The sequence below is a fragment of the Hyperolius riggenbachi genome, chromosome 1, assembly GCF_040937935.1.
Source record: "Hyperolius riggenbachi isolate aHypRig1 chromosome 1, aHypRig1.pri, whole genome shotgun sequence".
Classification (NCBI taxonomy): Eukaryota; Metazoa; Chordata; class Amphibia; order Anura; family Hyperoliidae; genus Hyperolius; species Hyperolius riggenbachi.
In genome coordinates, this window is record NC_090646.1 from 467,679,706 (window position 1) to 467,705,258 (window position 25,553).

Below are 25,553 nucleotides of genomic sequence, written 5' to 3' on the forward strand. Positions count from 1 at the left end.
AGTAGTTTATCCATCCAACTGAAAGAGATGTAAGACATCACGCAGCTCAGGTGCACTGTCCTACGCAGAGGGAAGGTGGGATGGTGGGAGGCTAGGAGCATCCTGCAGGCACAGGTGACAAAAAAGGACACTATGCCGATTAGATGTTTAGCAATCCACTATGACTGACCTTGTGGGTCAGCTGCACACATGCTAAACTCAGCAATTATCTAGCACAGGCCGCATTGTGCGGACCACGGGACGCATGACTAAAATTCTAGACACCCCCCCCCCCCTCCCATGAAAAGTTGCGAGCGGGCAACGGGGAATTTTAAACTCACCCCGCACACCATTGCCCCATGTCACATCGCCATGGCAACAAGGCATCACGTGACGTCAGGATGTGCCAGAACATTACAGCGGGGAAAGGAGGGGAATCCGGCTGCCTGTCGGGAGGGGCCGGAGAAGGAGCCCACGGGCCATAGTTTGCCCAGCGCTGATCTAGCATATAGAAAAGATTTCCATTTGTACAGCCCTGAGGGGAAACATTCTAATTTTATACAATTCAGTCAAAAACATACTTTAACCTTCCTGGCGTTATAGGGTCTAAAAGCCGTACAATTTTTTTTTTTTTAGAAGCTTTTAGTCCCTAAAAACAAGACCAAAAACATTTCACAGAGAGATCAGCAACAGCTCCTGCATATAACTCACTCGGGCACGGGATTACCGCTCTGAGCTGTGTATTTCCGTCCCGACTGTGACTCAAGATTACCAATACGGAGGTTAAACTGATCCAAATAAAAAAAATGATCAAGTCTTGCAGAACAATTAACATTTTAATATGAAATCCTACATTTATTTTGTGTTTTTATTTATGAAATATAATCATTCATTTAACGAATTGCAGGCTTAAGACTTTTCTCATGTGCACAAGTATAGAGGATTGATGCCGGCACTAAATGTATGCAGGTAGTAGTGTACAGCTGAGCCCAATTGCCTGTGCTCATGGCAGAGCCAGAGGACTTGGACAATTGAAGAGAGATCTGGGCACTAGGCAAATTGCAGGCAGTTGTATTTATCCCATAGGACACATGAACAAATACAGACAGAACGTTATCATACAGTAGGGGCACAAGTCTGCTGTGTTTTTCATGTGTCTGCATAAAGATGGTGGTAGCCTGAATTTTATGCAGGGACTCACTTGGAGGAGAAGCTAGATAGTATTGTTGTATTTTCTATTCATAATGCTGTGGACGCAATATTATCAAAGCTTGGTACATGCAAGTTTAAAAAAACAATTCTAATACTGCACATTTACAACACAAAATTTAGAGCAGGAAAAAAAAAAAAGATATCTGTTTTAGTTTAATGTGGAATGAGGATGAAGAGATGAATGTAGGTAGGGACAGAACAGACAGGCAGCAGGACAGCTGCTTAACAGAAGGTCTATACATTGTCTTTTTAGGGAATTTCACTTTGGCTCTATCCTATGTCGCCCGCCTACTCCACATAAATTCCAGCCTATTTCTGTCACTTCCCTGCATACAGACATGAACGCCTTCACTGCAGCTAGACACTAAGATTAATTTCTCCGGCTCCCTAAGGCCAAGTCATTAATACATTTAAAGCTTAAAATTCAATTTCAAAGAGGATCTTAACACTTGCATTAAAATATCAGACATGTGATGATGCTAGTTTAGGTCTATGACAGGGCTGGACAACTCCCAGAAGTCATGTAGCCAGAGCTTCTTAAAAAAAATGATAGCTGGCTCCTAAGTTTTGAAGTTTTTTCCAATTGTCAATGGAGTTGGCTATTAAAAATGTCCTCAAGGATCCTGGACTGGCGAAGCTGGAATCAATTTGTTATTTGTAAAACGACAGGTTAGAAAATGTAAGACTAAACTGGTTTTCTGCTGGTAAAATGTTACAGACATACTGTTAACGTAACCCGACCTGACCTCTAGCAATGAGTCTGGGCAACAAAGGCACACCTGTATGAACACTTGGTGGCAATAACCATTCCCTCTTGTTGCCCTCCATAAAAAAATGATTGTGCATGCTTGACCGAGCTGAGCATGCACATCTTTCATAATTACTTGATCAGCCTTTCTGCCAGTACCACTTCTAAAGGACATATTTCACAAAAAAAAAAAAAAAAAAAAAGTAATTTTTTTTTGTACACATCATTGTCCTTACCACACAAGTAATTTCACTTTGTAAAATATTTGCATTCCTTCTGTAAATTCTTTCAATCAATTGTTTATATAAAAACTCAGTAGGACTGTTAGTAAGGCCTTGTCCACATTATTATTTACCAGCGCTCTCGCCAGCGCTGAGCAATTTTGAAAGTGCTTTTCTAAGCGCTTTCAGAGCGATTTGTTTAGAAAAGCTTTTTTTTTTAAACACCTTGCCCCGGAAAATAAATAAATACAATGTATTTATTCATTTAAAGCGCTCGGGAAAGTCGCTTTTTCATGCATTTAGGGATTTTCCTGTTCTTTCTATTGAATCGCAAATGCTCTGAAAATGGTGCAGGAGCCGCGTTTGCGATTGAATAGAAAGCTGCCGTACAGTCAGTCTCATCGCTCATGTGAGAACAGTCATATAGAGCAATATTGCAGAAGCGCTTTTAAAGGGATACTGTAGGGGGGGGGGGGGAATGAGTTGAACTTACCCGGGGCTTCTAACGGTCCCCCGCAGACATCCTGTGCCCGTGCAGCCGCTCACCAATGCTCCAGCCCCGCCTTTGGTTCACTTCTGGAATTTCAGACTTTAAAGTCTGAAAACCACTGCGCCTGCGTTGCCGTGTCCTCGCTCCCGCTGATGTCACCAGGAGTGCACTACGGAGACACAGACCATACTGGGCCTGCGCAGTGCGCTCCTGGTGACATCAACGATTTGAGGACACGGCAACGCAGGCGCAGTGGTTTTCCGACTTTAAAGTCAGAAATTCCAGAAGTGAACCGAAGGCGGGGCTGGAGCATTGGTGAGCGGCTGCGAAGGCACAGGATGTCTGCGGGGGACCGTTAGAAGCCCCGGGTAAGTTCAACTCATTTTCCCCCGACCCCCCCTACAGTGTTCCTTTAAGGTGATTTTAAAAAAAAAATCGACAGCACTCTAAGTGTGAACAAGCTCTAATAGTTGGGGCAAATAAAGTCAGCACATCCAGTTTAACTCACCTAGGGCTTCTTCTAGCCCCTGTAGTCATTCTGGATGGTCCTCTTCTGAAAGCTGCATGCATGGCCCCCTGGCTGCAGCCTCCTCGATTGCACTCCTGCAACTAGGAGCACTTGCCGCTTGCGCAATTCATAAAAAATTGCAACTGTGCACACACCAAACGTGCCCTGTCATGGGAACGCTATGAAGGAGGCGCTAAGGCCGGCCAGCTTTTCAAGGTGCCCAGCGGCTGAAGGGAACAGCGTGGAATAATAGCGAGGGACCAGGAGGACTACAGGGTGGCTAGAAAAAGCCCTATGCAAGTTAAACTGGGAACATTTCTTAACTTAGCAAACCTTTAGACGTTACAAATGTGTCATTGCAACAGCATTCATGTATGATTAATTACTATATTTTTCCCATCAACTGGGGAAAGAGAAACAAAAAAAAACTAAAAAATTAAACTTGTGATCAGATGTGCATTAAGGAAATGTCAGCCTCCATATGTCTTTCACCTGCCTGGCAGTCCTGCTGATCTATTTGGCTGCAGCAGTGTCTGAATCACACCAGAAACAAGCATGCAGCTAATCTTGTCAGATCTGACAATGCCAGAAATCTGATCTGCTGCATGCTTGTTCAGGGTCTAAGGCTAAAAGTATTGGAGGAAGAGGTTCAGCGGAACAACCTGGCAACTGGTATTCCTTCAAAAGACTCTGAAGCCACTTAAAAAAATGGCTTGTAAAACTTTTATTTATGTGAGGCATGTTTGCCGCTGTTAAAACGCCGCTATCCCGTGGGAGAACAAGGGTTTTTTTACCCCCCCCCCCAAATCCCCTGTGCGAAATCAACGACTTGGTCATTGGATTTTGCTGCCCATGGAGGCAGAGCTTTCGGCTGCAGCTCTACCTCCATGCGAGTCAATCAGCGCGTATCTCCACCTCTCCCCCACCCCTCTCAGTGAAGGAAGACAGAGGGGCGAGGAGAGGCGGCGATCCGCGCCGATAGACGCGTGTAGAGGCAGAGCTGCAGCCAAAAGCTCTGCCTCTCATGGAAGTGCTCCCCGCAATGTGCCCCAGGGGATTTGGGGGAGGGGCGGGTAAAAAAAAACATTTGTTCTGCTGCGGGATAGCAGCATTTTAACAGGGGCAAACATGGCTAACATAAATAAAAGGTAAAAAGCAGTTTTTAAACTGTCTTCTTAAATTGGCTCTTTAAAAAGGAAAAATATGGCAGCTTCCATATCTCTCTCGCTTCAGTTGTCCTTTAAAGTACAAAGCATGTCTAAGACCGATCATTAGTGGTTGAGTGCCACAGCACAAAAGTTTAGTTTAGACTTACCGGTAATAGTATTTCTAACCATTCTAGTGTATGGCTTGAAAATGAGAGACTCCAGGCTCCTCCTCCTGGGGAAACACAATTAGCAAGAAGCGATTAAAAGCCCCCACCCCACCCCCTACACTTCAGTATGTCAACAAGAATCCGGCCACCAAGATACCCTGAGTGCCTCAACTGCTGACTTATTCTCTGAACACCACCCTAGTGTGCATAGTATGAAGAAAGATCCCTGAAGAATAGGGAGGGATGATGTACGCCATACACTAGAATGGTTAGAAATACTATTACCGGTAAGTCTAAACTAAACTTTCCCTAACCATTCAAGTGTATGGCTTGAAAATGAGAGACAGACAAGTAATCTCACACTTACATCAGGGAGGGACTGCAGCCTGTAAGACCTTACGCCCAAATGCCATATCTTGCCCCGACAGGACATCTATTCTGTAATGCTTCATAAACGTCGTCGGAGCTTTCCATGTGGCTGCCTGGCAAATCTGCTGTAGTGATGCTCCTGCCTTTTCTGCCCATGATGTAGCAATTGCCCTTGAGGAATGAGCTGTAACCCTTGGCGGCGCTTCTTTCCCCTTCTCTTTGTAAGCGTCAGTTATCACTTTCCTAATCCACCTTGCTAGTGTCGATTTTGGCGCTTGAGCTCCCTTATTTGGACCTCTATACGTTACAAATACATGACTTGATTTCCTAAATTCTCTTGTCCGTTCCAAATATTGAAGAATCGTTCTTCTGACATCCAGGCGGTTGTATCTTTCCTCCTTTTCATTGGCTGGGTTATGACAGAACGAAGGTAGAACCACCTGCTGTGTTCTGTGAAAATCTGAAGTGTAGGGGGTGGGGTGGGGGCTTTTAATCGCTTCTTGCTAATTGTGTTTCCCCAGGAGGAGGAGCCTGGAGTCTCTCATTTTCAAGCCATACACTTGAATGGTTAGGGAAAAAAAAGTTATTACAATGTGTATACCTTGACCTGGGAAAGCTTCAAAGCTGCGAGCCACACTTCTTACTTCCACCACTACACCCTCCCCAAACACCAACACCACCATTCCCCACTGCTTCTGTTCTCTATAAGTATGCTGTACTTGGATCCAGCAATAAAGTGTGAGGGACAGTTCACATTGGGCGCTTACCCGACGCTCCCTGGCGATTGCGGTCAGGTCTGCGATCGCAATTTGGCAGGAAAAATTTTGCAATTTATTGCGATTTGTGCTTGTGATTCCCGTTCAATAGAACAAGAATCACAGTTAAATCGCCCCAAAGAACCAGCCCTAATGTTTACCTCACTACCCAATGCCTTGTAAACACTGTTTTGCTAAAAGAAAATCTAGCTAAACAACAACAAAAAATTGCTCCTGTCAATCAAGATTTTCTCATGTAGCTATGAACTGCAAAGGTGGGTGTAGCAGCCATGTCTGGTGCCCTGGGGATGTTCCTTCTCCAAACAGTGGGATGCCTTAAAGAGGAAATGTCGGGAAAATATTAACATTTAAAAACACATAAAAATAAGAAGTACATTTCTTCCAGAGTAAACTGAGCCATGAATTACTTTTCTCCTATGTTGCTGTCATAGTGGGTAGTAGAAATCTGACATTACCGATAGGTTTTGGGCTAGTCGTCCTCTCCATAGGGGATTCTCAGCATAGCCTTTATTCTTTATAAAGACACTCCCTGAAAAAGATTTATACAATAATGCTGGCCTCCCTTCTCGATGCACACTGTTTTGGCAGATAGATGGAGCAACTGTCATAAGTGCTTCAAAAAAAAAAAAAATCCCTGAGAACCCCCTATGAGAAGATGGGCTAGTCCAAAATCTGCTGGTAATTTTAGATTTCTACTACTTACTGTAAGTGACAGCAGCAGAGGAGAAAAGTAATGGATGGCTCATTTTACTCTGGAAGAAACTTACTTCTTATTTGTATATATTTACATGTATTTTAAATTGTAAGATTTTCACGACTGAGGTCCTTTAAGGCCACCATGTAAGAGAAAAGAGCGACAGCAGGGATTCGGAGAAGCTTTTTCTTAGTAAATATATTTTTTACTTACATTATCTTGCAGGTTAGGACTTAAAATTTGCTCAGAATTCTGCTTTAATTCTGAAAAACTCAGAACAGCCCTAACCGACCCCGAGACCTCAGCTCACCAACCCTAACTTTCCAGTTCAGTGTCAGGGTAAAGAATATGCAAACTGAGGGAAAGCTAGCAACACGTTTCCCTCCAATCTATATAAATAATATATACCATATGTCAATTTGCTACAAGATTGTTGGAGGGTCTGGGTCAGCAGGTTATAAGAACTCATACTAAACCTCTTAAATTTGCTCTAGAGAAAGAATTGCTAAGGGGACAAAAAGCAAACATTCAAAACGGGAGCTGAACTCCAATCTCAATAGGTATCTAAAGACCACTGGAGCACACTAGAAATATTTTTTTTTACATTTATAATGTAGTGAATTAAAAGTCTTGTAATTATTCATCAAAAAAGTTGTATTGTAGTGTTTGTCAAACGTACAATCTGTCTACCCACTGCATGCACAACAGTAACTTTATTGCACATTACGGGAAATGTAATTAGCAGGGATGAATAAAATAATTAACGAGATTTTTTTTAATACATTGTTACACTTTAATTCAATACTGGCATGAATATAAATTCACAAAACTATACTGTGCTCTAATGGCACCAGATCTGCACTTCTTTCTTAGTGAATATTTTAAAACTGCTTTATTATTATTAGAATGTCTTATCTGAAAAGATATAAAACATGTCCATTAAAGGGCAAGAAAGCTCAAACAGACATTCGGAACTGGGCATCTTCATTTGATTCAAATAGCAGTAGAGATTATCCCTCTTCAGCTGTCCTCCAGGAATATGTCACTGTCACTCACAGCCTTCCAGGCTCTGATGGCTGTGTGATTCCGGAGGCTACAGCTGACAAGTATCCATTTATGGCTAGACAGGGAACTATGACAAGACACTCCTACGTGTACAGCAATTCAGGGCGGGTAGCATGGGCTGTCCCCAACAGTGCCAAATTTGGGAAGACAGACAGGAGACACCCAAGTATTCCTAAACTAGGGAAGGGACTTACAGGAGGCAAAAAAATGACAGGGCCTGGGAAGGACTATAAAAAGACCCTTGTAACTCAGCTACGAGTTGCAGCTGCACTATTCAGCACCTGACTCTCCTGCTATCCAGTTGAAAGCTCCCTCTGAACTCTAAACATGTGTGACGACGAGGAAACTACCGCCTTGGTCTGTGACAACGGCTCAGGGCTAGTGAAGGCTGGATTTGCAGGAGATGATGCACCCAGAGCTGTATTCCCATCCATCGTGGGTCGCCCTCGCCATCAAGGTGTCATGGTGGGCATGGGACAGAAAGATTCCTACGTCGGTGATGAGGCCCAGAGCAAAAGAGGTATTCTCACTCTGAAATATCCCATTGAGCATGGCATCATCACTAACTGGGATGATATGGAGAAGATCTGGCATCACACATTCTACAATGAACTTCGTGTAGCCCCAGAAGAGCATCCAACTCTGCTAACTGAAGCTCCACTTAACCCAAAAGCAAACAGAGAGAAGATGACACAAATCATGTTTGAGACCTTCAACGTTCCTGCCATGTACGTCGCCATCCAGGCTGTCCTGTCTCTATATGCTTCCGGTCGTACCACTGGCATTGTACTGGACTCTGGAGATGGTGTCACACACAACGTTCCCATCTATGAAGGCTATGCTTTGCCCCATGCCATTATGCGTCTGGATCTGGCTGGCCGTGACCTCACAGACTACCTTATGAAGATCCTTACTGAGCGTGGCTATTCCTTTGTGACAACAGCTGAAAGAGAAATTGTCCGCGACATCAAAGAGAAACTGTGCTATGTAGCTCTGGACTTTGAAAATGAAATGGCCACTGCTGCATCATCCTCTTCACTAGAAAAGAGCTACGAGCTTCCTGACGGTCAAGTAATTACCATTGGTAATGAGCGTTTCCGATGCCCTGAGACCTTGTTCCAGCCTTCCTTCATTGGTATGGAATCAGCAGGTATTCATGAAACCACTTACAACAGCATCATGAAGTGCGACATTGACATTCGTAAAGACCTCTACGCCAACAACGTCCTCTCAGGAGGAACCACCATGTACCCAGGTATTGCTGACCGTATGCAGAAGGAAATCACTGCCCTTGCTCCCAGCACCATGAAGATCAAAATCATTGCCCCACCTGAGCGTAAATACTCTGTCTGGATTGGAGGTTCCATTCTGGCATCCCTCTCCACCTTCCAACAGATGTGGATCAGCAAGCAGGAGTATGATGAAGCTGGACCTTCCATTGTCCACCGCAAATGCTTCTAAAGTGTTTATTTGTGCACTATTCTTTATTTGTATGGCTATAAATTAAGACGGACAATCTACCAGCCATGGACTAAATTCTAAAGAACTCTGAAGTCAGGTGCATTTTACCTCACTCTCCATTACTGAATATTTTTTCAGCTATTCATCATAAAGGTGATAAAGCATTAAGTACATAAATGTTTATATACTTTTGGTACATTTCATTTTTAAAATGTTACAATTAACACACTTGTTGTGAAACTGCTGCTATGATGCTACATTAAACAACCTGACAATATATTTTTTTGCCATTTTTTATGCCCTTAAATCAAATAGCCAGCTCTGAGAAATGACAGCAGCTGGGTGGTATTGTTTTTAGAATGTCCTGTGCACTTATGCCACTAAAAGGATTACAGTACTGTTGGTATCTTTCAATAATCAGCTACACAATAGATCAATTTACATTAATATAATGTTTCTACTCTACAGTTAAAATAACTAATTAAGTAATGGTTTTCATTAGACCAATATTTTCATCCTAAAAATATCAACAAGCAGGCTCACATTTCCTTTTCTCTGCTTTTATTCTGTCCATTTGATGTCTGCCTTGTCTGCAAAGGTTTAGGTGAAGGTATCCAATGATGCAAATTTTATTTTTCAATCTTACACAACGTGTATATTAACAGGGACTATCTAAACTAAAGTATCTGTTCAAAATAGATTCACTCAGGTGTGTGTGTGTGTGTGTGTGTGTGTGTGTGTGTGTGTGTGTGTGTGTGTGTGTGTGTGTGTGTGTGTGTGTGTGTGTGTGTGTGTGTGTGTGTGTGTGTGTGTGTGTGTGTGTGTGTGTGTGTGTGTGTGTGTGTGTGTGTGTGTGTGTGTGTGTGTGTGTGTGTGTGTGTGTGTGTGTGTGTGTGTGTGTGTGTGTGTGTGTGTGTGTGTGTGTGTGTGTGTGTGTGTGTGTGTGTGTGTGTGTTAAATACACTGCCTTTAACACAGGGAGACCAGGGTTGGAATCCTGGCAAGAGTACCTATTTAATAAGTCAGGGTTTACATTTGAGGGTATTACACACGGTTTCCTCCCATGCAGAATCACACTAGAGGTGACAAGCCATGTTAATGAATAGGTTTGTTCACATCTAATGCGGTTCCCACATGAAGGGGGGCGGAGGGAGGGGGGGGGGGGGAGACTAACTTGCTGTCTACAGCACAATAACACACTGCATGCAATTGCTATTGTCGATTTAGTCACCTGCCTATGGTTGACACATTAAAAACTCACATTGCAACCAAAAATTGTCCATGGGAAACCACATTTTTCCACAGATATAAGTGTGAACCCTCCATAAGGATTCCTTGGGCAAAATTATTTGACACTCCTGGGTGACCTACACAGCATGGTATACAAATGTTGATATAACACGTAAGCAGCATGTACCATTCTAAGTAAAAGAGGAAGAGGAGCGGAAGGAACAAACACTTAAGTGGTCATCAGTGCTGTAATATCCCATTCATAAATACATAAAAAAAAAATTATCTAATGGTCAAAGTATGCTTTAGAAAGGAGCTAAAAACAAACAAGTGATGGTTTCTTCAAATATATACGGTAGTTTTAAAGCAACCAAGCTTTTACAGGGACCATAGATATAAGAAGATCACTGGTGAATTCTGCCAGGTCATATGTCATGTGCATAACATGTCACCTGAAATCCAGGAAACAGTCGCTCACAACAATATAATATATGCCATTTATAACACTAATACAAAATATTTCACTGGAATTGTATTTTTTACAAGCTCAGATGTTCGCAAATGACCCTTTATTCTTCATTAAAACTATTTTTACAAATAAAATACCCAAAAGTCACAAGTACAGCAGCTCTTCCAGTCTTTTTGATCTCTGTCAAGTTTCCAACATACAGTTTTGCTTGTTCATACAGACAGCACAACATGTACAATCGATTGAAGGGTGCAAAGGGATAAAGCAGGCAGATGATGAGTGTTGGAAGAACAGTGGCAAACGTTTTATAGCTATATGGTTCCTATAAGATATTTCCTATTTGTCAGTGGTACAGCAATTAAAGTCTCACATCCACAAATATTAAAAAAAAAATAATAATAAGTCAACAGCGCTAAAGAAATGAAGTTCCATACACGTTTATGGAAAGCTAATTTACTAGATTCTCCAAGCAAGAGCAGGATGGAAATATTAAGGTGAATTAATAACTGGCGTATCAAGAAAACGCAGTGTTCTGTAGGAGATCCTCATAGAAAGGCTTATTTGTCCTCTAAACTGCCTCTCTGTTTCTAAAGCTCCAAGCGCAGAACGCTGAGCTGTGATATATACATTTGACCTTCCCTCAAGTATCTCTGGGACATAAGTATTCACAGCAATGTTGCTTCCCAAGCTGCAGTCAGTTACATCTCTAAGGAGGAAATTTTGTTCATAGGAAAAGTAGGCAGCTAGCCAGGTTGCTTTTTACATATTACATTCAGACATACATCCTTTGAATTAAAGAATGTTATAAACTATATCTCTGGAAAGCTCATTCCACATTGAACTGTATTTAGATTTAACATTCCTTTGCCTTCACAGCTGGCAATTACTAAATACTACATATTTTTTGGATTACTTTTGGTACCTAGCTTTTAAAGGATCTACTGAAAAAGGGTTTACATAGAAAGATGCCAGGATTAATATGAAGCATTACTCCCAATGTTTGTTAAGTAAAACACAATAGTGTGGTTTGATTCTTATCTGCATAGTTTCATGAAAGCATAATAGTCTAGCTATGGGCGCTGGATATAAGCCTGGCATACAAGGCCACAAGGAATACTTTATATATTCAGCACACTGATGTATATAAAAAAAAAAAAAAAAAAAAAAAGCTGATAGCAGATACCCCTTTCCCATGAGAAATCTATTCCTCAAACTGATCATCAGGGGGCTCTGTATGACTGATTATGTGGTGAAACCCCTCCCACAGTGTGATGTCAGCGCCTCACAGCACTGAGGTACTGACCTCACACGGAGCCTTGTTGCCTTGTGGGAAATAACAGCTGTTTCCAACTGCCAAAAAAGCAGCAGCATCTCCTGCCAGTGACATCACTTGCCAGCAGTAAAAATGTCACCATGTGATACATGTCAGAGTGCGTCAGGGAGAGTAAAGATTTTACAATGAGCAAACCCTGACTAAATCATTTATATAGAATTCTTGTACAAAATAAGCACTTTTTCATAACACTATTTTCAGTGGAGTTCCTCTTTAAGCCCAACTGCTACTTTGTATTTTTTTCAGTATCCCTTCCTTTCAATCATTACTAAGGAGGAACCTCCCCATTACACTCACATGGATTCCTGAAGATCCAGCAATGATGTCACACAGTCTCAGTCTATCTGAAATTATCACATCAGTTTCCTGTGATCTCTATAGGTAGAATGCGTAGTGCAAGTGCCACCCAGCCCTTCCATTTATCAGCTACTGCAGGGAAAGAGTCATAGGGGAAAGCAGGTGGCTTTAACAGCCAAAGTGGCAGTGATGCAACATTGGCACAGAGGTGTTTGGAATGAGGTGAAGAGGTCAAACAGGGATTATGGGAGGAAGCAAAGTAGGGACAACAGACTCGAAGCGGAACCACTGTCCGCTCCTGTGAGCCAAAAAGTGATATGGGTCAGATTATTTTGGGGGAAAGGAGGGGAAGTTAGAAAAACACACAATTTAATGGAATATGGTTAGAGCTAGAGCGCACTATAAATCACAGCAAACTGCAATTTTTTTCACCGAACAAATTTATTGCGATTTTTATCACCTATACTTTTGGCACAATCATTATGGCTCAAGAAATACTGCAAGCATTGTGTTTGCACTTTTGGCAAAGTCAAATAGTGAGGATGCTTTTAATGCACTACTATAGCCTCAACTCACTAAGCAGTTTAGACTAGTCTACAGATGGTTTGGTGTAATGTTTTAGACCTGTTTTTAGACCTGGTCTAACATATCAGTAATTACACAATTCACAAAGGCAAATAAATAGCCACGCCCACTTTTTCTGACAGATTAGACCAGCTGATTTGTCAGTAAAGCAATTCTGTAAGGTATTTTAGATGTGAGGATGGAACCTTTTGAATTAAATTATGCAGGAGTTTAATTGCATGCAGAGGAGAGCTCATCAAAGGAGAAGGATGTCAGTCATAGCTACTTGTTTGTGAATTGCATCTTTTGGTCATTTCCCTTGCTTTACCCACCTAATTACCAAATGGTATAGGCCAGGTCTAAAAACAGGTCGAAAACATTTGGTAATAGTGAATTCCCCTTTGATGCAACTGACCAAACCATCAGTAGACTAAAAACCATCAGTAGACTAGTTTAAACTGCTTAATGAATTGAGGTCTATATAGTGCTTTGCCGATCGCCAGTGATCAGCAATGCACTAAAAATCGCTTAAAAATACCTCTGCAGTGAATAAAGCCCTAAGTGTACTAATGAACAACTTTAAAGTGGATCCGAGATGAACTTTTACTCAATGCATAATTGTGTTCCTTTCATAGTCTATAGGGCATTCCTCAAGCCAAATACTTATGTTTTGTTTTAATACTCTAATTCCCTATAAACTAAACAAGCCTTGCCCACAGCTCCTTTTGTGCCTTGGCACTGTAGCAAGGGCTTATGGGAGCTCAGTCTGGGGAGGAGGTTACTAGCCATTGATTTCAGAGGCGGATGGGAGGAGGGAGGAGGAGAGGGGACTGAATTTATACACAGTCAAGCTGATAGCATCTCCAGCCCTCAGCCTGTGACAATGTGATAAACAGAACATGGCTGCCCTCGTATCACAGGAATAAATAATCAAACTTTTGAAGCTGCTTGCAGCTGGATTTGCTGTGTAAACTATCTAAACTTTAGATAAGATAAATTGACAAGTTACTTGTTATAGTTCGTTTTTCATCTTGGATCTGCTTTAAGGGAAAAACGATCTTGCTTATCAATAAAATATGCTAAGATGGTGTGCAATTGCTAAAAAAATATTTGTAATGTGAACTACTAAAGGGTACCTGAAGCAGGAAAAAAAAAAATAAAAATGAAATACTTACCACCATTCTCCTCAACCCCACTGAACCAGAGCTGGGACCCTCTGAGCATATTTGACAAGAGTTTGCTGAATAGGTTCTCACAGCAGTGCTCTCATCAGGTAGGGAACAGGCAGAAGTAAGGCTCACATCTGCACAGTAGCATGGAGTCACTTGTGCATGGCTATTTCCTGCATGCACAAGTGGCTTATTTCCACAGCACAAACCATACTTGTGCCTGCGCTGTGCAGCTGAACTTGCACACTGAAAGGAGCATGGCAGCTAAAAAGAAGAGGGTCCCTGCAAGCAGTGGTGGGTTGGGGAGGATCATCCAGAGGCTTTTCCTTTTTTCCCACCTCACAGGTTTGCTTTAAAGGACACCTGAAGCCAGAGGTATATGGAGGCTGCCTTTTTTTTCCTTTTAAACAATATCAGTTGCCTGGGAGCCCTGCTGTTCTAATTGGATGCGGTAGTATCTGAATCGGACCAGAAACAAGCATGCAGCTAATCTGCTCAGATCTGACAATGTCAGTCACCTGATCTGCATATGCTTGTTCAGTGGTCCATGATAAAGTATTAGAGGCAGAGGGTCAGCAGGACTGCCAGGTAACTAGTATTGCTTTAAAGAGTAACTGTCAGGCTGCAGAAGCTAATTTAAACCTCTATTCTCCTGTGTTAAACAGTTTAGACGGAAGCCAAAAAGGCAACAGTGAAGATAAAAATCTCTCTTTCATTTGATGTGTGCTTATCAGCAAAGCTGTTAGACCCAAGCTCTTAAGAGGACGCAAGCCGCAAACCATACTGCAAAGCATTCTGGGGCCCTCCCCTCGGCTGCTAATGAGAAGTTACAGGGTCAAGTAACAATAGCATGTAACTCAGTCCAGAGCACAGCACTGATAAATCTCCCAGCAGAGTACACTGCAGGAGTCCGCTATTGTTCCTAGCCACATGGCTAATTAATATTCACTGCAAACTACTGTTATTCAGTAAGAGCTTTTCTGTGATCAGGAAGCAGGGAGGACATGAGGACACATTTGGCTTCATAGGAGACAGACAAACATGGAGCCTGCCATGAGCTGTCAGGAGCATCATTCTCTGTATATACTATATAAAAATTCTGTGAAATCCAAACGTGGACAGTGAAATGCATATGTAATGTAAGTACAGCCTATATTTAGCTACTGATATATGTGTTTATTTTCTCTGAGACCTAATACCTAACAGCTCCTCTTTAAAGGAAGTGAATATGGCTGCCTCTATATACCTCTCACTTCAGTTGTCCTTTAAGATGCCACTGTTCCCCTTCTCTGAATACATTTACATAAATTATATCAATATTGCTGTCGGTCTGCTTCTGTGAGGACGACCTACAGCTTCATTGATACATGGATGGTCAGTCAGGTAGTGGATTCAACAGCCGGTACCCAAATAAACTTTTCTCCTGAGTTTTAACCCAGAAGATTTAAATATCTTCTTGGGAGGAAAATGCAGAAAAGTTAACCAATAGATTATACACAGGTGTGCCTACAAGCGTCACTAGACTAGGCTTGTGATTTAACCACTAGTATAGGATGCACAAAATTTAAAGTGCGACTCGGTACAAACCAGGTCAGGACTAGCAAGATGCACTTAGACACAACATGCAACTAAGCTGTCAGCAGGAGAGACCGATCACAAAGAATTACAAAATTTGTGCTTGGACAGTCATTCTTTTTAATACACAGGATTTAAAAAAATTGCATAAATTACCGTAAATACAATCAAACACCACTTCCCGCACACATCACCCGTAGTATATTCCCCACAGAATATTGAAAGCTGTACACCTTAATCTTTTTAATTTCGATTGGATTTAGACCAGAGCTCCAGAAATCCCAGAATCGAAGACTCCTCAAAAACCATAGCCAGTCCCTAAGTGAAGTTCTTTCCAATTGTCAATGGAGCCAACCCCTACACATTTCCTACTGGCTCCTGAATTACATGGGCCGGTTATCAAATGTAATGTTAAATTTGTCTACCTCTGCTCCAAAAGATGACCATCTATTTTAATAAAACCATTGAACTTAGCAGTTGTTTTGACAGGAAAAATGCTAACAGAAGTAGCTGTACAGCATGTCTATCAAACAAGTCTGAACAGAGGTTACATTATCTGCATTTGCCTCGTTTTCCTATTTATTGAAAGTCACTCTGTTCTTTTCCCAAACAAGTGAATTATTTTGGTGAAGCACAGAAGCTGCACAGTGATATTCAAAAAGACGATACGACTGTCATAGCAATCTTTCAATAATAAGTATAATGATGTTTATATCAGCACAGAATATGAATCATACAAAACAGTCTTCCTTCCTGTCCAACAACTAAATCCTCTACACAGACAACACAAATCTGAATATTTTATAAATACTATCAGGCAAAGGGAGAGTCCATGTATTATTTAAGGCAGACTGGAGAAGCAGGAATGTCACGAGTAGCACCACTAAGAACAGGTGCCTCATACATAATTCAGACTGCTGGAATGGCTTGATGCCGGCAGTTCAATTATATATGATGGGTTGCAGCACTGACAGATGCACATGTGCCTGCGTACATGCTCTTGCTGCTACTATTTGCATCATCATTCTACCACAAAAGCCAGCATATGTAACTCAGACTATTCACACTACTCTGTTACCTGTCAAGGTTGTTCTTTAAAAGCGTTGCTGCTGTTCTCAGACAGCTAATCTATTTTAAGTCTCATGGAACAATAGTGCAATGTGATTTAAGAAAGCTGTGACAACAACGTTATTCTTTGCAGTACACTTGAGATTTATGGTTTCCTCACTTATGGAACTGTGCTTGCAACTACTGATCTATGAATAAAATAAACACCATTTGTGAAATGATGCTGCTAAGAACTGCAACCACAATAAAGAGGTACTGTAGGTCCTTAGCAGTTCCTTTTGCAAAAATTTTTAGAAAGATCATACAGAAAAAATATGACTTGTGAAGGGTCACTTAGGGGGTTAGGGTGAGCAGCATTACCTACAGGGTGCTGCTGCTTTGACACCTGGTCCATATGGGATTTGACATTTTCCCCAGGGAGAGACAGCAGCTGCTGCATTTTTAAGTTCCAGGTGAAGTTGCGAGCGTGCAACTTCTGCATACATTCGTAAGCAGTTAAGAATGCCGCTCAACCAAACCCCAACACACACCCCACCCAAACTACGAAGCATCCTTACGTGGAGGTCAAATCTTAATTACCGGTGCTATGTTAGGCTTAAAGCGGACCTGAACTCAGAACGTCCTCTCTGCTCTAAGGCCTGGTGCACACCAGAGGAGTTTTTCTGAGCGTTTTGAGTTTTTAAATCTGCTGCTAATGTTATCCTATGTGTCTGTGCACACTGGAGCAATGAGGTTTTGTAAAAAACCCTATAGCATTACATTGGGAAGAGCTTTTAGAGGTTTCAAAAGCTCTTCCCAATGTAATGCTATGGGGTTTTTTACAAAACCTCATTGCTCCAGTGTGCACAGACACATAGGATAACATTAGCAGCAGATTTAAAAACTCAAAACGCTCAGAAAAACTCCTCTGGTGTGCACCAGGCCTAAAAGATACATAACAGAATAATAACCTTCAAACAAAAAATTTCTTTGTTACAGCTGATACAAATCCTAAAATAAATCTGCACTGTTAATACTTTCTGATTCATGGAAGCAGACTAATGTTAACACACGGCTTTCAAATGAGCTTATCTGCTTATCTGCCATTGGCAGTCATGTGACAAAGGGAGAGATCAAATTACAACTTGTGATTAGACAAAAATGAGTGAGAATTAGACAAGCTAAACTCTCTAAATGCATACAGGGTGCATTGCTGTATGCTTTCCTTCTGTCCAGTGCTAGAGTACAGGTCCACTTTAAAGGACAATTATCACAAAAAATTGTAACATTTAACACACATTTATAAAAAAAAAAAAAAAAAAAAAATACATACATTTCTTCAAGAACTGGATGTGCTATAAATTACTTCTCTCCTATGTTACCGTCGCTTACAGCAGGCAGTCAAGATCTGATCTTAGCATTTCCTTTATACTTTACAAAAGCACTACTCGCTTGCAAACTATTTTGCCAGTTGGACTGAGCAACTGCCATTCAGCAAATGCTTTTGAAAATAATGAATACCCTGAGAATCCCCCATGAGAGGATGGACTGGTCAGCTGGACAACATACTGGTAAAAGGCTGCTGCCTTTGAGGAGGGATGTGAGCTTTTAACCAGGGTTCAAATTCCAGCTAAAGCCAGTGGGAAACCAGTTCTTGGTTGCCTGTGGAGTTGCTAAGTGGCAGCAGCCCTGAAGAGCTTTGAGTCCCCCAGAAGAAAAGCACAATATAAATGTTCTGTGCCTTGTCTAGTCCGATCTGCCTACTGTAAGGGACAGGAATACATACATTTATAGTACATTTTAAATCCACTAGCGTTCACAACGATCACCCAAGCCACCCGGTCTTCTCTTGGCCTCACCCCCTAGTGAGTCTAAATAAAAATAATAAACATTAACCTCCTTGCCAGTTATCCCGAGCTCAGCTCGGGGTAACCTGCGTAGGAGGATTTCTCAGGCCCCGATGGGCCGATTTTCACAATTTTTTTTTCCTGCACGCAGCTAGCACTTTGCTAGCTGCATGCAGTTTCCGATCCCCGCCGCTACCCGCCGCACCGCCCCCACCCCTCTCCAGACCCCTTGCACAGCCTGGCCAATCAGTGCCAGGCAGCGCTGAGGGGTGGAACGGGATTCCCTCTGACGTCCGACATCCATGACGTCATCCCGCCCGGTCGCCATGGCGACCGGGGAAGCCCAGCAGGAAATCCCGTTCTGAACGGGATTTCCTGCTTACTCTGATCACCAAAGGCGATCAGAGTGGATAGGGAGATGCCGCTTGTCAGCGGCTATCATGTAGCGAGGTCTCGGCTCGCTACATGATTTAAAAAAAAAAAAAAAAAAGTGCTGCGCTGCCCCCTTGCCGCCAGAATTGTAACGGCAAGGGGGTTAAGGGAGCTACTCCTCTTCGGTGTTTTCGGGACGGAAACCAAATGAAACTGAGGAGCCAGGGGAGGGTGGGGGCTATTAATACTCTCTTTACTCTTTCAGGTGGTTTCCACTAATTGGATGGGCGGGGCCTCATCTCCAAGTGTCCCGTATGACAGCTAGAGAAAATTACATTTTATACATATGCATATAAATGCATTTTCAAATGTTCAATGTTTTGTGATAGTGGTCCTTTAACTGTAAACCTTCCTGACGATATCCCCGAGTCAGGCTTTGGGCGGAAAACCACAGTTCAGAGCGGTAACCCCGAGCCTGACTCGTGGTACCAGCTAGGAACTCTATGTAGAGCTTTATGCACTGCGAGCGTTTTCACTCACCTCCCCCGGGATCCAGACATCGGCAGCCATTCTCCTTCCTGTTCTCAGAGGCTCTGCATCCCAATGGTGTGATTGCCGTTTGTTGTTATGACAGGCGGCGCTCTCACTACAGGGTTACATAGCCACCCGGAGGACGGAGGGAGAACTGCAGTGCTGAATCCCAGAGAGGTGATAATAGAGGATGCTGCAGGCTCTCTAGCAGCATGTTTTTTTTCTTGTTTTAGGGCCTGAAAGGGTGCAAACAAAAATTGCACCACTAAAATCTGGAAATAATCATACCGCCAGGGAGGTTAAAGATAAAAACAAGCAATCAATTAAAAGAGTTAGGAAGAATTTTTTCACCCATGCAGAAAGGACATTAAGTGTCATTTACATGGGATCAAATGTAAATTCACATGTAAGGAAAATGCATGTGTTCCATTGTAAGTGTGACTTCCTACCTCAAGGTCAGGTCACACGGGTAACGGAGTAAAGAACTAGAAGCGAATCATAGCATCCACAAAAATAGAGAGAAGTCTAGTAACAGCTTCTAACCAACTCAATCCACCTGAGTGGCATGAACCTTAAAGGAATAGTCAGGCTGCTCCAGTCCCCCACTTCCAGCTAGTTTCGTTTTTTGCACAACTAACGCCTAAAAATGTATACGTTAAAGGGGAATAACAGCCTAAACAAATATACTGTCATTAAGTTACATTAGTTATGTTAATTAGAATATATAGGTAATATAATCTCTTACCCAACCTGTTTTAAAAGAACAGGCAAATATTTGTGATTCATGAGGGCTGCCATCTTTGTCATGGGGCAGCCATCTTTTTGGTTGAAAGGAGGTGACAGGGAGCAGGAGACACAGTTCCAACTGTCCTGATAACCCCTCCCATCTGCACACACTAGGCTTCAAATGTCAAATTCAAAATGTAAGAAAAAAAAAAAAATTGCACCAAAACAGCAGAACGAGAAAAAAATCAGAAATCCCATCATGCTTTGCACAGCATCAGGGGAAAAAAGCCCGGGCAGTTTTCTTCTGTGCAGCTAAAAATGAGGTTTGGGTAAGAGAAACAAAGTTCTGATGCTGTGAATCTGTTAAAGAAACACCAAGCCTTTTCAGTGTTGCCGAGTCGATTTTTAGTCCGGAGGTTCACTTTAATGTTCCTGCACCAGCGGGAATGTGTAAAAATGTACGCAATGCGGCCCGCCGACCCAGAGGTCGGCAAAAACTAAACTAGCTGGTGGCAGGGGACTGGAGCAGAAGTGAGTGACTACGAGGGCACAGGATGGCTGCATGGGGCTGGTACAAAGCCCCAGGTAAGTGAAACTTTTTTTGCCTGACAATTCCTTTAAGATTCAGGCAAGGATCAGGGTTACAGCAGACCTTTTATTTGACTCTGTATTACTGTGCAGGCATAAGCTGTCTGCAGCTGTGCAAGCCCTTGTCAAAGGGCTTCGGGAGCCCAGCGCTGGAACGGCAAGGTGGAGGGGGACAGGGAACTCCTTTGGATAATCCAGAGGCTTCCCTCTACTTAGGCAAGAACCTATATTTGGAACACTTTTTTTACCTTCAGGTACACTTTAAGGGCCTGTTTCCACTACATGCAGATTGGATGCAGAAAAACTGACTCCAATGAATGCCTATGGGAAAATCTGCATCAGAAAAATCATGTTTAGTGGAAACTGGCCCAGAGACATCCACTGGAGTCAGATTTTCTGCATCCAATCTGCGTGTAGTGGAAACAGGCCCTAAAGCTGAATTATCGCAAATACCTTCTGTTTTTAGAAGGCAAAATTATATTTGGCATTTTTTTTTTTTTTTTTGTAAGGGGCCTTTTTGCTCTACCAGCCCCTTAGTGCATACACGTATCCAATTTTGGATTGGCTAATTTTACCACTGCCTTATAGTATGAGAGCTGACATGCACAACCTGGTCATAGTACTCAAATCTGTTTGCCTTCATACTACATAGAGGTGGTAAAATTGTTCAGTGACTAGACAATCAAAATGGCATGTTTGTATGCACCCTTATACTTTCCTAGTGGCTCTGGGTCACCATGAGCTACCTGGGTATTCACTAGCATGGAAAAATAATGCAGCCAGTGATAATGCCGATATGTTAACAGTGGTATATTCCTTCATGAGCAGGAGAATGCATACATGTATAAACCAGCACCAAGTGAAGAAGTAAAAAAAAAAAAACACTTCATATGTGGGGTTGAAATTAAAAGGATAACGGAAATGAGAAGTATATGGAGGCTGCCATATTTGATTTTTAAGCCTGGCAGCCCTGCTGATCTATTTGGTTTCCGTGTCTGAATCACACCAGAAACCAGCATGCAGCTAATCTTGTCAGATCTGACAATGTCAGAAACACCTGATCTGCTGCATGTTTGTTCAGGGTCTATGGAAGTAATGCCTTGTACTCAGCATACAATTTTCTATTAGATTTTTCTGTTAGATTATTTTCTGTAAAGTACTGGTAGAGACTGGTCATTATCTCTGGTGCAAGGTCTTCTGGTTATCTCCTGCTGAGTATAAAAATGCCTAATTGTTAGGCAGATAGATGGTTAGATAATTTCCAACATGTTGGAAATTATCTATCTGGCAGGTAAATCCAACAGAAAATCTAATGCTGGGAAAACACAGCTCGATTCTGAGTCATTTAGATGGCTCGATAGATCATTTCAGACATGTCCCATCTCCCGATCATTTTGCCGCTCAATTCTGCATTAAGGACAATGGAAAAAAAAGATCCGAAAAATGGGCGGAAAAGAATCGCCTGCAGAATCGAGCGGGGAATCGATCAAGCGGAAGAATCGAGCCATGTATGCCCAGCATAATAGAAAATTGTATGGTGTGTACCTAGCATTGAGACAGAGGATCAGCAGGATAGCCAGGCAACTGGTATAACTTAAAAGGAAATAAACATGGCAGCCTCCATGTACCTCTTGCTTCAGTTGTCCTTTAACAACAGTCCTAATTGTATCAGGTCTCTTCTCCCACCCCAGCATGTAAAGCCCCATACACACGCTCAACAGCGGTCTTTTATGCAGCACAATTGTTGAACAACTTTTGTTGTGAAACAAGTTGAAACAGCTATAAAAAAAAAAAAAAAAAAGTTTGCTATTGGTTGAAAAGCAGATAAGACTGATAAGAAGTCAATCCAACAGTTGGATTGCCGTCGTATCAGCTTTTTGAACAATACCAAAATACTTTTTTTAGCGGTTTCAACTTGTTTCACAACAAAAAGTTGTTCAACAATTGTGCTGCATAATACTGGGCATACACGGCTCGTTCTTGCCCATCGATTCTCCCATTGGATCATTTCGCCGCTTGATTCTGCAGTCGATTCTCTTCCGCTCATTTTTCTTATAATTTTCCATTCACTGCTATCACAAATTGAGCGGTGAAACAATCGAGCGGAAGATCGGACATGTCGGAAATTATCTGTCGAGCCATCTAAATGGCTCAAAAACTATCCGTGTATTCCCAAAAGGCCGCTGTTAAACGTGTATATGGGTGTTAATGAGTGAGGTTATATCTTGTCCACTTATAAAAGCAGACAGGCAGACTAGAGGATGGGGCATCCAACATCTGACACCCTGTCAATATCCTGCAGAAGTTCCCTTGGCTTCCCAGCTTCTTTAGGTAGACAGGAGACAACTCATTGTTTATGACCGATGTCATGAAGTCAGAGGAATTAGGTACAGCGGGCAGGTCTCAGGAGTTGCAGAGATGCCAGATACATTCCCTGCTGCAACAGTAATGCAGGGATCGGGGGAGGGCAAGGTATTCATTTTTCTACTATACCACTTTAAAGTGAACCAGAGATGAAGCATGATCATGTATTTTACCATATATATCAGTGGGAACATTAGAGAAAATACCTACCCTGCTCTCGGTTTCATTCTTCACTGATCAGATTGCTTGTTATCAGCCCTGATAAAATCCCCAACTGAGCATTCAGTCTGGCTTTGCTCAGAAATGGTTCATTATAGTTGAGTCGGTCTTCTCTGGTGTCTTTCAAGCCTAAGCCTGCCCCCTTCTGGCTCTGCTATAATGACTCAGCTATGATTCCTGAGCAAAGCCAGACTGAATGCTCAGTCGGTGATTTTATCAGGGCTGATAACAAGCAGGCTAAGCAGTGAAGAATGAAACAGAGCAGGGTAGGTGTTTTCTCTAATGTTCCCAGTGATATAATATAGAAGTGTTACCCAATGGCACTGGAGTCTAGAGGGACACAAATACATTTCAAAAGACCGTTATAGATATACGATACAAATGTGAACGTTACTGTAAATTGGATAAATTGAGCACTACTCTACATTTGGAACGCCCAAAGACACAAATAATCATTACAATCTTCCATGTTCAATAAAAAGTGCTAAACAGGCAATGGCTGCAGATAACCGTGAATAACAGATTTATTTACTTACTGGAGAGCTCATGATGTATGACATCAGCAAGGTTTGGCTCATCACCCCACCAGAAAACCCACAGCTCTTTACAGCCAGGCAAGACATCACGTCTCCAGACACAGAGCAGGTTGGCCTGCAAGCAGCGGATGAAGCTCAGGAGAATGGGGTCGTCTTGGGCTGGGGCAGAGATGATGGGGTTGCAATCGCCATGACCCTGAAATTTGTAACGGCGCCATTTGATCCCAGTTAATTCAGCCTACAAAGAGAAGAAAATATAAGACATAAGCCATTATCTCTGTTCACATAAACAAGCATAAAATGTTTAACCATTTAGAAATATTTGTTAATTTCTAATGACCGGCTTACCTCTTACAGACCACAATATCTAGGCTGTTTACTAAAAGTCAATATTAAAGGAAACCTGAGGTGAGAGGGATATGGAGGTTGCCATATTTATTTCCTTTTAAACAATACCAGTTGCCTGGCAGGCCTCCTGATTCTGTGTCTAATACTGTTAGCCATAGACCCTGCACCAGCATATGCAGATCAGGTACTCTGACTCAGCTGACTTTTTTTTACTGGATTAGCCATATGCTTGTTCCAGGGTTTTAACTCAGACACTACTTATGCCAGAAGATCAACAGGGCTTTGTTTACAAGGAAATAAATATGGCAGCCTCCATATCCCTCTTGCCTCGGGTTCCCTTTAAAAAGTGCTGGGGCTCACTACAGACCTTTCTAATAACCAGCAATCAGCAAAGTGCTGCGACTGTGGAATCCTATGACAGAAGTTCCACTTGCAGCATTGCTATCGCAAAGTGCTGAAGAAAGCATTTTCCGGGGGACTGCAGGGCGATACTTTGCGATTTGGAAATCAGGCGAGGTTTCCAAAATCACGAAGCTGCTCCATAGTGGGCCCCCCGCATTAGATTAACCTCATACTGTATTTGTAAGTCCGGTTTCATCTCATCACTTCATCAGCCTTCATTTCTACACACCTGCCTGCCTACACACACGCCGCACGCAATCTTTAACAAGTACCAGATCTCCTTATAGCGCTAGAATGTTAAAGCTAATTCAGCTATTACATCAGTTTACAGTTTTGTTGTGTAAAGTTATATTCAATGTATTGTTTTTTTATTTAACCAAGGAAAAAATCTGTATTTCACATAAAGTATTATGCCTTGCCTGTAAGAAGCCCTCACTTCCATTATCCGACTATCCAAATATGCCAGATGTGACATTTAGGTGGATTGCTACAGAATAATGCAATACTTTAGAAAAATTTGCATTTTTTTACAGCTGACTAATTTGTATACTTTAACGTCTCCAGAGGATGAAGGATGGAGAAATAGAACTAGCAAGCAGATGAGAAAAGAAATTAATAAAAACATTCTTCAGTAATAAAACCAAAAGGGCAGCACATGCAAATAACAGTAAGGTTTATCAGGATGAGCGGTAAGCGGCCACTTGCAAACATCACTGCTTTGTATTCTACAGCAATGAAAACTGTTCATCTGAATGAACTCCTAGAAAAAACTAAAATTAGTTGGTCACTCGTATGGTAAAAAGCATTTAAAATTCAGTCCTTTCCAGCAACACAAATCAAATACTGAAAAAAACCCAAAGCTCACAAATGTGGGAGTTTCCTGAGACTGGGCTAGAAAATCTGCCTTAGGCCATCCCGTCAGGGCTGCATGAGAAGAGGAACGGCATTAAAGGTGCATATTAACTACCTGCCGACTGCTCCATGCCAATTGGCATGAGCGCGGCGGCAGCCCCAGGACCACTCCACGCCGATTAGCGAGAATAGCTTCCTGATGCTGAAACCTATCACAGCCAATTGTTGTGATTGGCTGACGGGGCA

General features: G+C 42.1%; 2 protein-coding genes across 2 annotated transcripts in view; one reads left to right on the forward strand and one right to left on the reverse strand.

Moving 5' to 3' along the window:
* Nucleotides 1-25,553, reverse strand: part of MED13L (mediator complex subunit 13L) — a 220,627-nt gene that overhangs the window by 158,459 nt on the left and 36,615 nt on the right. The window contains exon 2 of the mRNA XM_068239868.1: nt 23,706-23,943. Within this exon, the coding sequence (XP_068095969.1) occupies nt 23,706-23,943 (238 nt within the window). The remainder of the gene's footprint in view (nt 1-23,705; nt 23,944-25,553) is intronic.
* Nucleotides 7,625-9,117, forward strand: LOC137554227 (actin, alpha cardiac muscle 1). The gene has a single exon (XM_068271491.1). It carries the CDS (start codon nt 7,705-7,707, stop codon nt 8,836-8,838), a length of 1,134 nt encoding a protein of 377 aa, XP_068127592.1. The 5' UTR covers nt 7,625-7,704; the 3' UTR covers nt 8,839-9,117.

Bases quoted from the DNA above. Each gene is read 5' to 3' on its own strand.
- LOC137554227 (XM_068271491.1), top strand. From the start codon at position 7,705: ATGTGTGACGACGAGGAAACTACCGCCTTGGTCTGTGACAACGGCTCA.